This window comes from Acomys minous (assembly GCF_964271855.1).
Source record: "Acomys minous genome assembly, chromosome: 19".
NCBI classification, from domain to species: domain Eukaryota; kingdom Metazoa; phylum Chordata; class Mammalia; order Rodentia; family Muridae; genus Acomys; species Acomys minous.
Window position 1 is genome coordinate 523,580 of NC_140499.1, and position 18,744 is coordinate 542,323.

At 38.0% G+C, this 18,744-nt stretch overlaps 2 protein-coding genes across 9 annotated transcripts in view; one reads left to right on the forward strand and one right to left on the reverse strand.

Annotated features, from left to right (window-relative positions):
• Nucleotides 1-18,744, forward strand: part of CP (ceruloplasmin) — a 57,849-nt gene that overhangs the window by 27,922 nt on the left and 11,183 nt on the right. The window contains exons 11-19 of one of the 6 annotated variants that reach the window (XM_084769647.1): nt 698-910; nt 3,690-3,897; nt 5,110-5,249; nt 6,478-6,606; nt 9,612-9,718; nt 11,113-11,329; nt 11,704-11,843; nt 12,808-12,982; nt 16,710-17,002. In XM_084769647.1, coding sequence (XP_084625773.1) covers nt 698-910; nt 3,690-3,897; nt 5,110-5,249; nt 6,478-6,606; nt 9,612-9,718; nt 11,113-11,329; nt 11,704-11,843; nt 12,808-12,982; nt 16,710-16,720 — 1,340 coding nt within the window. In that variant the 3' untranslated portion in view covers nt 16,721-17,002. Of the gene's footprint in view, nt 1-697; nt 911-3,689; nt 3,898-5,109; nt 5,250-6,477; nt 6,607-9,611; nt 9,719-11,112; nt 11,330-11,703; nt 11,844-12,807; nt 12,983-16,709; nt 17,003-18,744 lie in introns of those variants that run through there. The other 5 variants (XM_084769648.1, XM_084769645.1, XM_084769646.1 and 2 more) reach the window with 5 other exon arrangements.
• HPS3 (HPS3 biogenesis of lysosomal organelles complex 2 subunit 1) overlaps nt 16,772-18,744 on the reverse strand; it is a 42,917-nt gene continuing 40,944 nt past the window's right edge. Inside the window, exons 17-18 of one of the 3 annotated variants that reach the window (XM_084769650.1) lie at nt 18,389-18,518; nt 16,772-17,166 (exon numbers count right to left, since the gene is read on the reverse strand). In XM_084769650.1, coding sequence (XP_084625776.1) covers nt 18,391-18,518 — 128 coding nt within the window. In that variant the 3' untranslated portion in view covers nt 16,772-17,166; nt 18,389-18,390. Of the gene's footprint in view, nt 17,167-17,608; nt 18,519-18,744 lie in introns of those variants that run through there. The other 2 variants (XM_084769651.1, XR_014776911.1) reach the window with 2 other exon arrangements.

An 18,744-nucleotide genomic window follows, 5' to 3' on the forward strand; every position in this document is an offset into this window, starting at 1 on the left:
ATATTTATTATATTTTAGCTAATTTAAATATAGCTAGTGTTTAGAGATGGTGAGCTAATTGTTCCAAAGGCTCATACTATTCAGAGATAACAGTAAACATTACCATAATTGGTAGAAGCAAAAATTGTAAAGTTGCAGTTCAGATTAATTGTTTTTCAGCTGGAATGATTTTAGTCACACTATACAGAATCATTACAATATTACTTTACATTCTACATTTTTGCATTTTGGACATGCCAAGAATATCACCTTTTGGAAACAGCAGTGTCAGAAATTTTCCTACACAAGATTTTCCCATATTCCGGGATCAATCAGGGAATTCTTCATATAAAATGACAAATACATTGCCTTTGTGTAACACCTAGGGTAAGCTGTTATTATTCCCAGATGTACTTGCTCACAAACATGATCTTTGAAAGAAGTGAGAAAAACAACCTGGAATTTCATTCTGGCTGAAAACCCTGAAATTCCAGAGTGGAAGGAATACAGAAGTTCATCTTGTGTGAACACAAATCTGCTCTCTGAAGAAGCCATGCAGGGGCTACTTTCATAATAGCAGAGGCATTTCTGACACATAAACAATTGGCAAGCTTGAATGGGTCCTTACATTAGGAAGTCATGAAGAAGGTGTCCAGTTAGTAGGATATGTTATCTTCAAACCTTTCTCTCTCTCTTCCCCTTCCTTCAACTTTTATAGCCATGAATGGATTCATGTATGGCAATCAGCCAGGCCTCAATATGTGTCTAGACGATTCCATTGTGTGGTATTTGTTCAGTGCTGGAAGTGAGGCTGATGTACATGGGATATACTTTTCAGGAAACACTTATCTGTCCAAAGGAGAAAGAAGAGACACTGCAAACCTATTCCCTCATACAAGTCTCACCCTTCTCATGAAGCCTGACACAGAAGGTACATTTCTCTTACTGGTCAATGTATTAATTAGGCTACTATTGCTATGATGAAACACCATGACCAAAATTTAAGGAAGAACGGGTTTATTCGGCTCAAGCTTCTGTATCAGTTCATCATTGAAGGAAGTCAGGAGAGAAACCCAAGCAGGGCAGGAGCTACCGCAGGGGACATGGAGGGGGGCTTCTTACTGGCTTCCTCCTCGTGGCTTGTTTAGTCTGCTTTCAAATAGAACTCCAAACCACCAGCCCAGGTATGGAACCACCCACAATGGTCTGGGCCCTGCCCCATCAATCACTAATTAAGAAAATATCCTAGAGCTGTATCTTACAGAAGCATTTTCTCAAATGAGTTTCCTTCCTTTCAGATGGCATTAGCTTTTGTCAAACTGAAATAAGACTAGGTAGGCACTAAATTTATGTAGTTTTTGTTGGAAACTCTATAGAAAAACATATTGGGTAATAGACTTTCAAAACTTCTCTTAAGAGGGTTGTTGTTGTTGAAGCACACATCAGGTGGATTTCCTTCCTATTTATAGGTGGAGAAGGATATACCACCTGTGTGTATATGTAGGGGGTGAAAGAGTGCATGAGAGAGATTGTGCATGTGTGTATGTATGTGTGTGTTTTCCTTGTTTCAAACAACAGAATCTCTTAGTTGAGGTCATTTTAAAGATAACTGGGAAACTGGGAATGATGGCAAGTGCCCTTAATCTCAGCACTCAGGGAGGCAGAGGCAGTTGGATTGCTCTGAGTTCAAGGCAAGCCTGCTCTACAAAGTGAATCCAGGATAGACAAGGCTACATGGAAAAAAAAAACATATCACAAAAGAAAAATGAAGAAGGAGGAGGAGGAGAAGAAGAAAGATAGGTGGGAAAATGCAGGCTAGAAGAAATGATTCCTACATGTGCCCTGCATGTAACCTTTCATCTTGTCTCTATAGCTTTGATTTGGGTATTTTATACTATGACTGTAGCCAAGCGCATTTAGACACATCTGTGGGCCTGGTTCTCAATGATTAAATTAAAACAAAAAGGAAAGAATGTCAACCAGATCATGAAAATAAGCTAACTTGTTTCTCGCCTTGCCACAGACCACTAGCTCAATCAGGGATAGGTCCTTGGGATCGGAGGTCCTTGGAGCATAAGGCGAAGTGACAAACAGAGGCGATTCAAGTTTGAATTTCCATCAGGGTGCATTTTTCAGCCAAGCAGTCTAACATTATATACATTTCTTGAAAGGAGGGGCAAGTTGGTTACATTTTCCCACAGAGCAGATTCACATAAGTCAGTGAGCAATCAAGCTCACATGGTACAGGTCCAGAATGTGAAGTTATTGTGTTGTCATATTTTGAATTACAACTTTTAATTGAAACAATACAAGGTACAGAGTACATAGTGAAAAGATATCATCACTTCTAAGTTATTGGCTTAGTATCAATATGTATGTGCTCTCCTTGTCCAGGGCCAACATCCTCTCCCTAACAAGACTTTCTTCCTAACGCAACTTGTGCCCAGCACCTGTGTGCCAGGACGTTTTTTTCCCTCTTCTATTCTTCTTGTTCCACTACCTGGAATCTTTTGAAACACTTCATTTCTTTGTAGGCCATAGTATAACTTATTAGCTAATGATTAATTTCTAGTGATGTCTCTTTTAATAAATGGAAGTGAAGCAGAACTACTTTGGCCATGGACAGTCCCTGGCTGCAGTCCCAGGCCAGGGTCTCATAGCAACCATTGCTATGCTTGAGGAGTCCCACTTTGGGAGTGAAATGAAGTTAGAGTTAGAGAGAATAGCTCCCAGCAAAGACAGTTTTGAAACTGCAGTTTCTCTGCTGGCGGGAACATTGGCCCCAGTTCAGGAGACTCTCCCCTCTTTGAGGGTCTTAGCCTAAAAGGTGGTCTTAGTCTCAGGCCTGTGTTATTTTTGTCACACAGACTCTACTGGAGAGGGGTGACATGGCCTTACTTGATTCACTGTACTACACATGATCAGGTAACTGTAAGCCCATGTTAAAATAAAAGGGAGTGATAGATAATAGTGAAACATACTCTTAAGAGATGTAAGAAGAGCATGGGCTATGCATACATCTGTTTTTGTTTGTTTGTTTGCTTTTTAAATCTCAATTCAACTGTACCAATAAAGACTCGGGAGCTTGATGCTAGGGTGAGACCAGCTAGGTCAGAGAGGCAGAGAAAGTACCTAGGCTGATCTTCTTCCTTAGTTGACATCCCAGAAGCCATGTTCCTTCCCCATGCAATCTCAAAAAAATCCTCAACTTTTACTCCCTGTGTTTCTCTCTATGCTTTCTCCTGACTTCCTCCTACTCTCTTTTTTTCCTATGTTCACTTTCTGCCAACTGTATGCTTGTTCGGCCTCTTGAACTACGGTTGACTTTATTTAATCCTATTTACAGTAACCTAGCAGTAAGATCTTGGATTAAAGGTGTGTACTAAGGCTAAGCCACACCACAACTAGAAACAGGCTTTTCCAGTAAACAACAAAATCTCAGGTTTGACAGTGTGATCAAATATCCTGTGTTCCATATCTGTGAAGTTCCAGGCAGGGAGAATAACAGATGTCCTAAGACAGATACACCCTTTGCTGGTTCTCACAACAGTAACAAGACTTCTGTGTTTGAAGAAGAATGAGCAGTGTGTGATGTGAAGAAGAGAACTGTGAGATGCCTGAAGATCTGAGGTAGTAACCGATGCTCAGTAGATTTGGGAGATAAAAATATTGAGCAAAAATGTGACTAGTTTTCTATTTTGCCATTCCAGGGACTTTTGATGTAGAGTGCCTTACAACAGATCACTACGTTGGTGGTATGAAGCAAAAATACACTGTGAACCAGTGCAAGCAGCAGGCTGAGGATCACACTGTCTACCTGGGGGAAAGGACCTACTATGTTGCAGCAGTGGAGGTGGAATGGGACTATTCACCAAGCAGGGTCTGGGAACAGGAGCTGCATCATTTACAAGAGCAAAAGTAAGTTTCCAGTCTCAGATTCCTAAAGTGCTCAGCTGTAATTTTGGGTCTCCCTTTCCTTTAGAGATTTATGCTAACCATTAAAAAACAAAACAAACAAACAAACAAACAAACAAAAAACCCAGCTGCATTAAGCAATAGCAATGACCAATTCCTGGTAATCTGTGATCATTCATTTCAACTTCCCTTGGCATCTGCATAAGACACCTTCCCTTGACCTATTCTAACTATGCAACATCAATGCTTTTCTGATAGATGGTCACTTACCTTCAAATTCAACCACGGTGTTACTTATTTCCTCCTCCTGATTTCATTTCTAGTATAATTATCAGTTATTCCATATTCCTAAATCTGCTGTATGCTTTTTAAATGCTTAGCAGTTCTTTCCTCTAAAATCTTAAAGAAAAAATGCTTTCAAAGCCATTAATGACATACTGTAAAAAAAAAAAAAGTTTTTTAAAAAAAAAATCAGTAAGAATAAATCTCAGTAAAAAACAGACATCTGGGGGGCATCAAAAACATCTGTCTCAGCATCATTTGGCATCACTTGACACTTCTAGGTGGCCCCTTTTTTATTTTCCCAGGCCTGTCTGCTCTATCATGTCTTTTTCATCCTGTGACCTTATGCGTTATGATCTCAGGAACCAGGATAAGCAGTGGCATAGATCGGTCCAGAGTGCCCAGCAGAACTACCAACCTGGCTGACAGAGGCTAGCTCACTAGTTGGATTTCAGTGATAAGTGTGGTCTGAGATAGAAAGGACTAAAGGGTTATTTTTGTGATTTGGATAAAGTGGTTAAGAGAAACCATTAGTTATATAAAACTTTTAAAAAATGGAATGACTAGAAAAATGTGCCACTTTAGTTCCTATAGACTCAAAATATTGCATTAATTCCTAATTGACTGAACCTGGACTCATTACATTTTGGAGTGGAAAATGTAGTGAGATGATTTGGACAATGCCTCTCTTTAGGGGCACAAGAACTAAGGCTCCTTCTCCAGATGGCAAGGCTAGGTCTGAAGCAGCTCATTGGACTGGTCTCTTTAAATCACATCTTGCTATTTTTAAAGTCTTTTTATAAATCACTGGAATTAAAAAAAAAGTTTAAATGAACATAGCTATTCACAGGAATATTTACTAAAAAATTAAAAGTTCATTTCTTTTCTTTCATTAAAAAAAAATACTAACCTGCACCTATTTTCCTTTTCTAGTGTTTCAAATGTATTTTTGGATAAGGAAGAGTTTTACATAGGCTCAAAGTACAAGAAAGTTGTGTATCGGCAATTTACTGACAGAACATTCCGAAAACAGGTGAAGAGAGAAGCTGAAGATGAGCACTTGGGCATCCTTGGTAAGAATAGCTCCATTTTGGTGGCTTTGTGTTAGGGATAAGAGCTGCCTGCAGTAACTGGCATCCATGTATATAAGTTGTATTTCCCTAGTTCATATATCAAAGCTATTCAGACAAAAAAATCATTCAAAAGACAAAACAAACAAACAAACAGAAGTTGTGTTTGCTAAATAATACAGATATCACTTCTTTCTTTCAGGAATAATGCATTATTCCATATATTGATAAAGTTATTTATACCTTATTACTATAGTTTTGGTGACATTCCTAGAAAATACCCCTGATAAATAAATACCTTAAGCAAATTCTCAGTTTTATTCCACCTCTCCAAAAGAAGCCCCTCTATACTTGAAAATTTAATATGTAATCAGCTCTAAGAAAAATGTATCTAGTGATAAGAACATGTATTTCCTTACACAGAATCATGGGAAAGTCACCTTCTGGTTTTCAGGAGCCACATTAAGAAAGAATGTACAACCTGAAACCCATGATGTGCTGAATTCTTGAACCTTTCAATGGTGCCATGGGATCAGAACTTCCCTAGGAAGATGCTCTAGATCAATGGTTCTCAACCTTCCTAGTGCTGAACCCTTTGTGGTGAACCTTAACCATAAATTATTTTCTTTGCTACTTCGTAACTGTAACTTTGCTACTGTTGTGGATCATAATGTAAAATGTGTTTTCTGGTGGTCTTAGGCAACCCCTGTGACAGGGTTGGTCCACCCCCAGGTTGAGAACTGCTCCTCTAGTGCTAATGGCACTGTTGAGGGTGACAGAAATGCACCGTTGGCTGGAGAGCAGAAACTGAAAGGTCGGCTTCATCCTTGCCAGCACAACCCTTTGCTAACTTCATGCTCAGCAGAGGGTGGAAGTCTGCAAACATTGAGCCCTGAGAGTAAGCTATGCAAAGCAGCTCCTAGCCTGCCTGTTAGACCTCTGACCCTCAGGGGTTTTTAGGCTACACCTTCTGGAACTCTGAATAAGAATTACACTTCAGTGTCTTTTTATTTAGAGAAGCTTTCTCTAGCATTTTTATGCACATTCTCTGGGACCAGAAATAAAGTGTGTACTGTAAACAGCACAAAGCCAGGGGCAAAAAAGAAAAAAAAAGGGGTGGGGTGGGGTGGGGGAAATCCATCCTTCACACGGAAAAGTTACCTGATTTTTGCCTTTATCAGTGACAGAAATTCCAATATACTAAGCTGTCCTTACTTTTCACTTTTACCAGGTCCAAAAATCCATGCAGATGTTGGAGACACAGTTAAAATTGTCTTTAAAAACACGGCATCCAGGCCGTATTCAATACATGCTCATGGCGTGAAAACAAAAAGTTCTACAGTTCTTCCAACACTGCCAGGTACTGAGGGCAGAGGAATGTATGACACTCCACAAACACTAGCCATTGTAAAGAATAGTCCTTCCAAATGAGAGTGTTATAAAGGAATGCAAAGGAAGGTGGAGACAGAGGATGCAGGGAACAGCTCTGTGTGGGTACTTGAGTACAAGCACATGTTTACTCCAAAACAATTTGCAGAAGGGCTGTAAAACAAACATGAAGGTACCAGACATTTACAAACCTGGAAGAATGAATTAGAGAGATGCTTTCTCCACTCAACTAGAAGAACATATCTGAGGTGGCATCTGCTGCACTGTGAGATAGCATATTCACACACCAGCCTCTCAGACAATGTCTGGGGCTTGGAATTTTAAAGCCTGGGTATTTGCTTTGGTATCTGGCATGTCTCAGTTACTTAATTAAGATAAAAATTGAGATTATACACCCTGAAATTTAAAAAAATACAGAAAAAGGCTTGAAAAAATTGATCAGTTCCCAAATATATCTATAGAGTGTTCTACAGAACTACATTTATAAATTTAAGAGAAGATAAACCCAGATAATATTGAGTTGTAAACAAGGCTCATAAGACTCATGAGAGTACAAATAACAATGATACATTTTAGGTAGGGCAGTCAGTAAGGTTGGACACTTAAATGAAAAGGGAGGTGCAGCTCAGGTAATTGTGACATACTCTTCTAGGCCTCAAAGTAGGAAGATGCTTCGTGTCTCTTAGAAATAGTAAAGAGCCCAGAGATGAGAGTAAACTGAAAAGGGGAACAACATGTTATCAGATGGGAAACAGGGAAAGAATGGATTGAGTAAGGACCTTGAGTGTGGATGGAGTAAGGACCTAGGGTATGGATGGAGTAAGGACCTGGGGTGTGGATGGAGTAAGGACCTGGGGTGTGGATGGAGTAAGGACCTGGGGTGTGGATGGAGTAAGGAGCTAGGGTGTGGATGGAGTAAGGAGCTGGGGTGTGGATGGAGTAAGGAGCTAGGGTGTGGATGGAGTAAGGAGCAAGGGTGTGGATGGAGTAAGGACCTGGGGTGTGGATGGAGTAAGGACCTGGGGTGTGGATGGAGTAAGGAGCTGGGGTGTGGATGGAGTAAGGAGCTAGGGTGTGGATGGAGTAAGGACCTGGGGTGTGTGGATGGAGTAAGGACCTGGGGTGTGGATGGAGTAAGGAGCAAGGGTGTGGATGGAGTAAGGACCTGGGGTATGGATGGAGTAAGGACCTGGGGTGTAAATGGAGTAAGGACCTCGAGTGTGGATGGAGTAAGGACACCCGGGGTGTGGATGGAGTAAGGACCTAGAGTATGGATGGAGTAAGGACCGGGGTTGTGGATGGAGTAAGGACTTAGGGTATGGATGGAGTAAGGACCTGGAGTGGGGAGCTATGATTAAGACTGAAAGTTTTATACTAAATACTAATCTAAGGATTTGAGTTAAAGGGGATTTATCTGGTTGCAGATTTTTAAGAGTTTTTTTTTTCTGGCTGATTTATGAATAAGTGGCTATAGGGGCACAATCGAAACATTAAGAATCAATTAGGGAAATCCTGTACCAAACTTGATGGGAGAAAAAATACCAGACTTGGAATGAACAAGATTTGGCATAGTATTGAACCAGATGAAGGGATAAAAAGTTATGATACTGTAATTCTATACTAAAGTGATACCAAAAGAGCCTGCTAGAAATTGGGTACTAGGTTCTAATGGAAGGATGTGTTAAAGATGACTCTAAGGCTTTGGAAATCAATCCCTGGTGACAGAGCAGGTAGAAAGAACAATTTATAGAAATAAGAATGGTCAGCAGAAATGAGATGGTGAGATGCCACTTTCACATTTTATGTTTACCATTTACATTTTATGTTCTTGGTGAAATTTTCTGCTTAGACAAAGGATAAGGAAACTGGGACTAAAAGTATTAGTTTGATGAAAAGGGAAAAACCCTACATGTCCCATAATACCATACACCTCAATTCTTGCTCAATGTCCTAGTAAAGAATTTGAGACTCGATAGTGTTATGTTTGCAGGAAATGTCAAAGTCTATGTAAACAAATCAGACAGAGAGAAGTCAGGACAGTTAAGTGGATGTAGCTACAAGTCAAGGTCTTTGGGCAGATATACAGGAAGTTCTGTGGCAGCTGGAAAAGGTGAGACTGGAGAGGAGCCAGGAATACGTGGGAAGAGGGTACATGACAAAGTAAGAGGAGTAAATGTCCATCTACAAAGAATCAAGGAGTAATATGTCTTGCATGTGACAAAACAGTGACAAAGAAGTATGTGGTATGATATAATCAGATAATAATGAAAATAGACAGAATTAGAAAAAGTCAGTGACCTTTAAAGATCAAGTGGTTTCATAGCTCTTTGGGAGGAATGATCAGCTCACTGAGGATCATGGTGAGAAGAAAACAGGAAAGTAAAGGTAGGTGAAGATGACTCCACAGAGCATCATCAGTACAGAAACACCATGAACAAGGTGCTGGGGTGGGGGACAACCACATGGTATCTACAGAAAAAAAAATACATTAATAAAACCTAATTCAAAATAAGAAAAGATGGGTCGGTGCAGGTTCCTCAAACTATGACTTTAGAATGACTACCCTCTGGCTTTGTGGTATGGCAAGTGAATAAGAGATGATTAATTCATAGTAAACATACAATGACATAAAAATGCCTCAGTGTAGCTTAGAAGTAAACTCCTAGGCCACAAAGGTGGTTCTGTGAGTAAAGATGCTTACTGCCAAGCCTAAAACTGTAAGTTCTATCTCTTGGAGAAGGAGACTTCTCACATACTATCCCAACTTTCTCACACACACACACACACACACACACACACACACACACACACACACACACACACACACTAAAATTTAAAAACTAAATTCCTGAAATTTTTTAACAATTATCTTAACATTTTTACTTGATCACTAGCTATCAAGGTTTAATATATGTATATACGTTATCTGTGCACTAAATGTATATGCAGATTCAAACTAACTCTTGGTTAACTTAGGTGAAATTCACACTTATATATGGCAAATCCCGGAAAGATCAGGTGCTGGACCAGACGATACAGCTTGTATTCCATGGGCTTATTACTCAACCGTTGATCGAGTTAAGGTAAACTTTACACCATTTGTTTTGTAAAAATTCTCCAGATAGAGACGATTGAAAGCAGATAGTTAGAGCTTTCCTGTGCTTCAATTTATGTCACAATATCAGGAATGTAAATTGTTCTGTAATTGATTTCAGCTTACATTTTTGGTTTGTTTGTTTTTAAATACAGTTTAATTATCTTATTCCTGCTGATTACTGATAACATCTTGTAAGAATTTAACACCAATGTATTTTGTCTTCCTTTTGAAATGAAAACACGTTAAATGAAAAGAACTAAGACGAGTGGCTTCAGAGTTCTTTGCAAACCCAACAGCCAATCAGAACTATAGGTTTTGTTAAATAAAATCTTGCAAAGACAAATACACAGGGCAGCCAAATCAAGCACACTGGTTGTGTAGAACTAAATCTTGCTCGGAATCCCTTTTGCATTAGAATCCCTTCGGAGTTCCCAACACTCAGCTACCTGCTGGGCACCTCCACCAGAAATTCTCAGAGATTTACAACCTAGCACCTTCTAAAAGGCTTCTTCCCACACCCCCTTGATTTCCTGCTGTAAAATAGAGAGCAGGACAAGTACTGGTTCTACTAATTCACTCATGCAGGAACTTTGAACTACCTTTCTTACTAGAGACAATTTGCCACTACAATTGCTCAGCCTACTCTTCTCAATTTTCACACTTCAGTTCTTGTTAATTTGTTTCAATTGCTACCTCCGGAGCTACATACTTTCCTTCCTTCCTAAGTAAGTCTTCCTTCAATTGACCAATATAAGTGCACTAAGATGTAGATTTGCTGTCACTCCCAGTTCCATGTTTCCAAGGCTACTTATGACACAGCCTGAATTTCATTAATATGATATAGCCCAAGGGATGATACAAGACACAATCTGCCATCAGTGACACCTGGTCACACAAAACTCCTCAGAGTTAATTGTGGTCTGTCACAAGGGCATTTATTACCATTTTATTTCTCAATGGACACTTTCTTTGGCTTCTACTCATTTCTTCTATTCCTACATGAGCTCCTACTGTGAAAGGTTTTGTTTCATTTAGTATAGATATATAGTGACTGACATAATGCTTGGCTCATCATGATGAGTTCATGAGTTTACGAAATAAACAACCAACACTGTTTGTTCAGATAGCTCATTAGTTAAGGCAATTTATGATCCCTGCACATATCTAAGTTCCACATCAGCTACATAACCTACCTAAAATTCATCATTGTTTCACCTCAACCATATCAAGTATAAAGATATTAAAGCAGTGGCTTCCTTTTAAGCTAGGTATCCCATTAAAACAAGTCCCTCCAAAACTGCTGGGATTGTGGATAAGGTTCCAGCTCTATGAAATCCTGACCAGCATTCCAGGATAACTGCAGTTTCTGCTTCTTTTCAGGACCTCTATAGTGGACTAATAGGCCCACTGATTGTTTGTCGGAAATCTTATGTCAAAGTATTCAATCCAATAAAGAAAATGGAGTTTTCCCTTTTGTTTCTAGTATTTGATGAGAATGAATCTTGGTACTTAGATGACAACATCAAAATATACTCTGATCACCCAGAGAAAGTAAACAAAGACAATGCAGAATTCATAGAAAGCAATAAAATGCATGGTATGAGAAACTATTCTAAACCACTCTCCTTTTTTACTCTTTCCTTCTTTCAAAGAAAATTATCTTGTAGAGCTGTTTCATTTAGAAAATCTCATGATCTAAAATTCTGTTCAAAACCAAAATCGACTATGTTTAAAATTTTTACTAATTTTCTCTCCCAATTCCAAATCTTCATTTCCCTTTAAATAAATTCACAACTAGGATTAAGACTCTCCATATAAAGTAACTTAGAAAGTAGTAGTGATATTGTTGAACTTGAAAAATCTGTTTTCCTTATCTTTAATGAAGTAAGCTCTGTTACATTAACCTAACAATATTTCCTGTGAAGCAGCTATGGATTTAAATTATCCTGAAATATATCATATTTTCCTCAGCTATTAACGGAAAAATGTTTGGAAATCTACAAGGTCTCACAATGCACGTAGGAGATGAAGTCAACTGGTATGTGATGGGAATGGGCAATGAAATAGACTTGCACAGTGTACACTTTCATGGCCACAGCTTCCAATACAAGGTAAGAGCCACCTACAGCAATCATTCTTACTCTGCTTAGTATATTTTAATTCAAGCTAAGAATACATTTCATTGGGGCTATCTATGAAACAGACAAATTTGCACAACATGAACAGCACTGCAGTCTCCACTGGTACACCAGCCTCCTCACATCTTAGGCTCATCCTTACACTTGCAGGGCTTTCTGTCTTTCATAGTTCTGCTCACACATTCTGAATGGAATGACTGTCAGAGAGGGAAGGAGTGTTTGCATTAAGGGTGGGTGAGGCAGCAGAGATCTGAAGAAGACTTCACTGTAGTCCTGCCCACTCTAAATTCTCTCTTAAACTGTGTTAGATGATTAATACTTAGGTGTCAATCAATTGACATCCCCAGAACACAATCCTACTAATTAACCTTTATCTCGTGAAAGCAACAGTTCTCCTGAAGATGCATTTTTTTCTGCTTTTAAAACTAATTTGGAAAATGCATACACTACAAAAAGTTTAAAAGGGCATATTGCAAAATGTCCATTTTATAGTCTCTACTGTTTTGTACACATTTAGCATGAATGTGCTTTCCATATTATTATTTCCACAGAAATATGCAACCAACAACTTTGAGAATTTAAATTCTCTATTAGTCCCCTTTTCAGCTTCCCAAACAAGATAGTCTATAATGAATCCAAGCACAAGTGAAAGTTGAGGTGAGGCCACAGCTTGGTTGCTTTGTGTGGCTCAAGCCTTTGCCAAAGAAGTAAGGCAGAATTGCATTGTTGGACTAGTAGTCCTGACTACTCTTTCGTATTTTCCTGGATGGCCTCAGAGTGTAAAGGCTGTAAGTGAGAACCATAAAATTCACAACATGAAATAAAAAGGATTCACTTTTGTTTTTGTTTTTTTAATGTTTCTGGTTCTCTAATATTTTGATCTGGCTAATGAAAGCCTACTAAATGACCACTCATATTTGCCATTTTCCTAATAAAGCACAGGGGAATGTACAGTTCTGATGTCTTTGACCTTTTCCCCGGAACCTACCAAACCCTAGAAATGTTTCCCGAAACACCTGGAACCTGGTTACTCCACTGCCACGTGACTGATCATGTTCATGCTGGGATGGAAACTACCTACACTGTTTTACCAAAGCAAGGTGAATATCCAGGCAGTACCTCTAGATATATATTATCAGTGCAATAAGATTCCTGCTTTGACTATATACATCTTCCAGTATGGCACACTTGTGAACTGGTATCTTACTCTCTGTCTCTAAATAAGAATGCTTTGCTGCTGACAGCTAGGATGGTACTGACTCTTTAAGTGTACACATGGACACTAACTTGACAGTGTGAACATACACAAAACTGGAGTAAAAAAATAATCAATTAGTTTATTAGTTTTAAAAAAAAAACAAGAAAGCAACCATGACTTATAAATGAACATTTAGAATTTAGTTTCTTTTTTGGTTTTTCAAGACAGGGTTTCTCTGTGGAGCCTTGGACTCACTTCATAGACCAGGTTAGCCTGGAACTCATAGAAATCTACCTGCCTCTGCCTCCCCGAGTGCTGGGATTACAGGCCTGCACCACCACCTGGTTAAAATTCTTTCTTAAGGGGAAACATTAACATTTTCTCTGTAGCAGCTCCTACAGATAAGCACACCACAAACCAGTATAACTTCAGTCACCAGAACAGTTCTTTTGAACTGTTCATAAAAGAGCTGAAAAAAACTACAATTTAAAATCTTTAAAAAATAAAATAAAATCTTTATTCTTCAACTCTTACATGTATAAGTACAGACACATAGACAGACACCTATGTGCACATATACAGAGCACAGAAAAATTAACAATCTCTTTGTGGATGTACACCAACAACATATGTATGAAGAGTGTAGTTTATAGTTTATTAGGTCTTTTGAGTTGAGATTGTTGAAATTAGAAATGGCAAATCGAATGTGAGTAAGATACATACAGAATATGCTTCTTCCTTAAAAATAAAAGGAGTATGTGTGTGTGTAGTGTGTGTCTGTGCACATTTATGTGTGTGTGCACATTTATGTGTGTGAATATTTATGTCTGTTGCATGTTCATGCATTTATGCATGTGTTGTGTTGTGTGTATGTTTGTTGAGTGTGCATGTGTGCAGGCATATGATTATCTTGCATGTGTGTGCATATGCAGAAACATGAGCATGTGTACATGAGTATTTGTATGAGTGTGTGTGTGCACATGTGTGCGTGTGTGTGTGTGTGTGTGTGTGTGTGTGTGTGTGTGTGTGTGCACTGTGGTCCTAGCAACAGAGTTCATGGTTTTGACAATGTTAGGTACAATTATTACTACTGTGTTCCCAGTATAGGTCAAAGTGTTAGAAATCTAAAAGTCACTCATGATTTATACCTTATCATAAATAAACTTTTCATCTTTACTCTTATACTAACAGCTTTTTTTTTTTTAACAAAAATAAAAATAACTTCCACTACAGTAGTTACTGGTAATACAAAACAACCTAAGACTCAAAAAAGCAAATAAACTGCTGGGTTTAGTGCCAATACCTTGAACAAGGTAAATTAGGTCAACAAGGCTGAGAAAGAAAGTGAGAAACAGTATCCAGTAGTTCTCAAGATGTGCGCTGCAACCCCTATTGGGGTCCAGAGACCCTGTCACAGTGGTCACCTAAGAACTTTGGAAAACACTGATATTTACAATATGATTAATAACAATAGCAGAATTAAAGTTATAAAGTAGTAACAAAAATAATTTTATGATTGGGGGTCACTATAACATGAGGACCTGTATTAATGGGTCACAGTATTAGAAAGGTTGAGAGCCAGGGGGCTGGAGAAATGGCTCAGAGCTTAACAGCACTGACTGTCTTTCAGAGGTCCTGAATCCAATTCCCAGCAACCACATGGTGGCTCAAAACCATCTATAATATGGTCTGATGCGCTCTTCTGCCTGCAGGTGTACATGTAGGCAGAACACTATATACATAATAATAAATAAATCTTTTAAAAAAGAAAAAAGAAAAGAGAAAAGAAAGGTTGAGAGCCACTTCTCTAAATAAAAAGCTTGTAAGATTAGTGAAATGATTCAGCAGTTAAGAGTACTGACTGCTCTTCCAGAAAACCAAGGTAAATGCTCACAAACCCTCTGTAACTCCAGTTGTATAACTGTAACTCTAGTTATAAGGAATTTAATGCCCTCTTCTGGTCTCTGTGGATACAAGGCACATGCAGGCAAAACACCCATACAAAGTAAGGAAAAGGAGAGGTGGGGGGGGGCGGGGGGACACGACTTGCTTACATATAAACCATGCAAAAAAGTAATGGAGGGGGAGGGGCATTTGAGAGGGGCACATGCATGCAAATGTTTCACAACCAGACACCCACATGAGGATGCTGCCACAGGCCTGTCCTGCACATAAAAACACTGGAGACTAACAAACCTGGAGTATGAGGGAGAAGTAACTGCTGTTAAGGAAAGAGTGCTTTTAAAACAGTAGAGGGAATTATCGAGCAAATAACCAATGTAAAAGAACATGGAAAACATTCAAGAGAAATTCAACTTCGACAAAAAGAAAAGATATTATATAGGACTGAAAGAAAGAGTAAGAGAAAAAAGTCTGAACTACACACAGAAAAATAGGGAGCCATGCATATCTGTCTAAATCTTTAAGTAAGTTTGTAAAGTTCTGCGGAAATCTGCATCTTAAAAAATTTACTACCTTTCACTAGAGAGATAATACATATATTTTTTTCCTTTATAAAAATTTTATTAAATATTTTTACATATATATTTATATATTATTACACACATGTACAATAAACTACCTACAGCAAGAAGAACCACAAAACAATCAGGAATTATATATATATGTTCATAGTGTTTTGGCTATTTGTATTTGGCAGCCTTAAAGAAAACATCTTTCCTATCTTGGTGAGTCTAAAATTCTGAATGTAATTCAGTATTTATCATATCTCATTATTATCAACTTAATACATCTATCTAGACCTAAAAACATCTTAAGCCCTAAACAAGTAAGCTTAATTATAAAACCAAACTATCTTTTCTTCAATCTCATCAGCGACTTGTATGTGTAACCATCATCAATGCCAAGAATGTTTTTAAAAACTGATTCAAAATTATAGCTCTTTTTCAGATTTCAGTAAGCATCCCACCATAGTCATTACACAAAAAGAACATCTCAGCTTATACATAGATCCTGAAGGATGGCTTCCCACTTTTATCTTTAACATCACTGACTTTTTTGTGTTTTAAATTTAATTGTATATGCATGGACGTTTTGCCTACATATATGTCTGTGTACCATGTGTGTGTACCTGATGCCCACAGAATCCTGAAAAGGGCATCAAATCCCCTGAACCTGGAGTTACTCATAGTTAGGAGCCAGTATGTGGGTGTTTGGGAATCAAACCTAGGTCCACTACCTCACTGGCATTTTATAATGCGAAGCACTCATCGTCTCTCAGACTCTTCCATTTGAGTTCACCCAGGGTCTCCTCGCTAGGCTCAGGCTGCACACTGTGGCACTGGATGTGCTCATCCCTTCTGGTAGGAGGCCCTACATCCTAATGTGCCCATCATTGCTGAACTTTGAGCTTTGGGTGAATCTGGTATCTGCCAAGATTTTCCACAGTACATTTGCTATTTTCTCCTTTATGATTAACTAGGATCTTTTGCAAAGAAAAAAAATTTTTTTCCTTAATTAATGAGATTTTTAAACATACAAAAAATAAATGAATGAAAAATGAATCAAAGTAATTATTTTATTTAAAAAACAGAATATATGTAAATAACTGATGTATTGATTCTTTAACCATATAAAACATAATATTTTAAGTAATCATCTTATAATTTCTTTTTCTATAGAGACTGACTGAAAGAAATAAATTGGTGGAAAAAGAGAACAATGATTCATAACACTGTATGTGTCACTGCTGAATAGAACATTTAATGCTGGATTAGCTGGAAACATTTTAAAAAGCCAAAGCCACACAACTGTTCATTTATGAGAAAATTGGTAATACCGCAGATGGACAGATCAAAAGACTATACATGACATATATTTGTCATGTAAAAGAATTGCTTCACATAGTCCACTTATACATGCATTGTTAGGACTTTGCAAAATGTCACCAAATAAACAAAAACATATGACCAGATGTTGTCCTTGGCTGTCTTCACAGGATCCAACTCTTGCCTTCTCATCAGTCCCTCTAACAAGCCATGGGGTAAGGGGGTGGATAAGAGAGTACAGAAAAGAAACAAAAATGAAGACACCAAGCTACACTTTGTAGAAACCTGAAAAGATAGTCAAAAGATAACACTAGTGAAAGGTAAAGGCCAATAACACTAAATTTTGGAAAAATAAAATCAGGCAATGAAATAATAAATTAAGAAACTGCAGATAAGAGGAATTCAAGCCAGGGTTCCACAGACACCACTGAGTAGACACTTTGCAGAGCTTTAATGGGTTCATGGGCTCTAGCAATGAGCTGGATCTGGATGCTATAATCTGTAGCAACAGGTTACTAAAAGGGTTGGAACGTTGGCTCAATGGCTAAGAGTTCTAGATGCTTTTTAGCTGACCTAGGTTAAGGTCCCAGTACCCACACCAGCCAGTTCCAGTTCTACAAGACCCAATGCCCTCTTCTGGCCTCCTTGGGTACATGCATGTACATGATAAACATATCAGTCATACACACATACACATAAAATATATCTTTAAAACAAACCAAATCAACCAAACAAGAAAATTACTCAAAAGACAGATATGAACATCATGATAGTTTATTTTTCTCATATACTATTGGTTGAAAGAATAAGAGTATACAGAAATAAAGGATAGAAACAAAACATTGACTGAAAATATGTGAACTCAACAAGTCATGTTAACAGCCAGAAAAAAGTCCATTCATCTAATTCTGAGAATCACACCATGAGTTTAAAAAGTAGCTCAAAAGCCAAGTATGCAGTCTTTCACTGCGGTGAAACATTACATCTTTCTCATACTTAAGAAAAATACAAACTACTAATCCAATAGAAAAGTCTGTGATAATCAGGATATTATTTGACCAGCAAGTCAGACATTTGAACATTCTTGTAATTTATTTCCTTCCAGTGACTCTTAGATGGACAGGATTGTCATGCTTCCAACACTGAGTCTATGCATTTCTCACAAGAGAAGCCTGCGCCTAGCTTTGAAAATACATTCATGGCACTTCACATGTGTAATGTTTGGGAGGTTTGCTTAGATTGAGGTCAGCACAAGGTTCACAGGAGGACCAGGCCCAGATAAGATAAAGAATAAAAAAAAAATTTAAAAACCAAAAAGAAATACATGTGAAGAGATCTTACATCTTGACTTTTTTTTTTTTTTTTACATACTAGACAACTAAATGGGTTTAGGTTATAGATTAAGCTAGCAGCTACCATTACATGGTAAGGTGAGCACGCTTAAAGCAGCTGCAATACATATTAACACAAAACCCTTTTGGTTTATTTTATCTGGGACTGATCACTTAAAGGCACTGTGTTACAAAGGATACCTTCAAGTCAGTGATTTCTTCTGGCTGCAGAAAAGGAGGTAGGGTAGGAAAAATGCTGCAGCACCATCTTCTGGGAGAACATTCAAGAAATCCCTGAGGTCGAGTCCCACAGCAATAACTGACAAGGCTTCTGTTTGTGGAAAAAAGAACACATAAGGTACAACTAAAAGTTTATTTTTCACCAATTTTCTCTTAATGATTTGAAGTTCCTTCAAGTAACAAAACAAATTATAAAATTAATCAAATAGAATTATTAAAAAAATCTCTTTATACACGCATCAGAAGTTCATACTTCTTAATTTTCTAAAGCTCTTCAACATTTATTTTGTCCTTAGCCCTTGGAATTTGAGTTACTT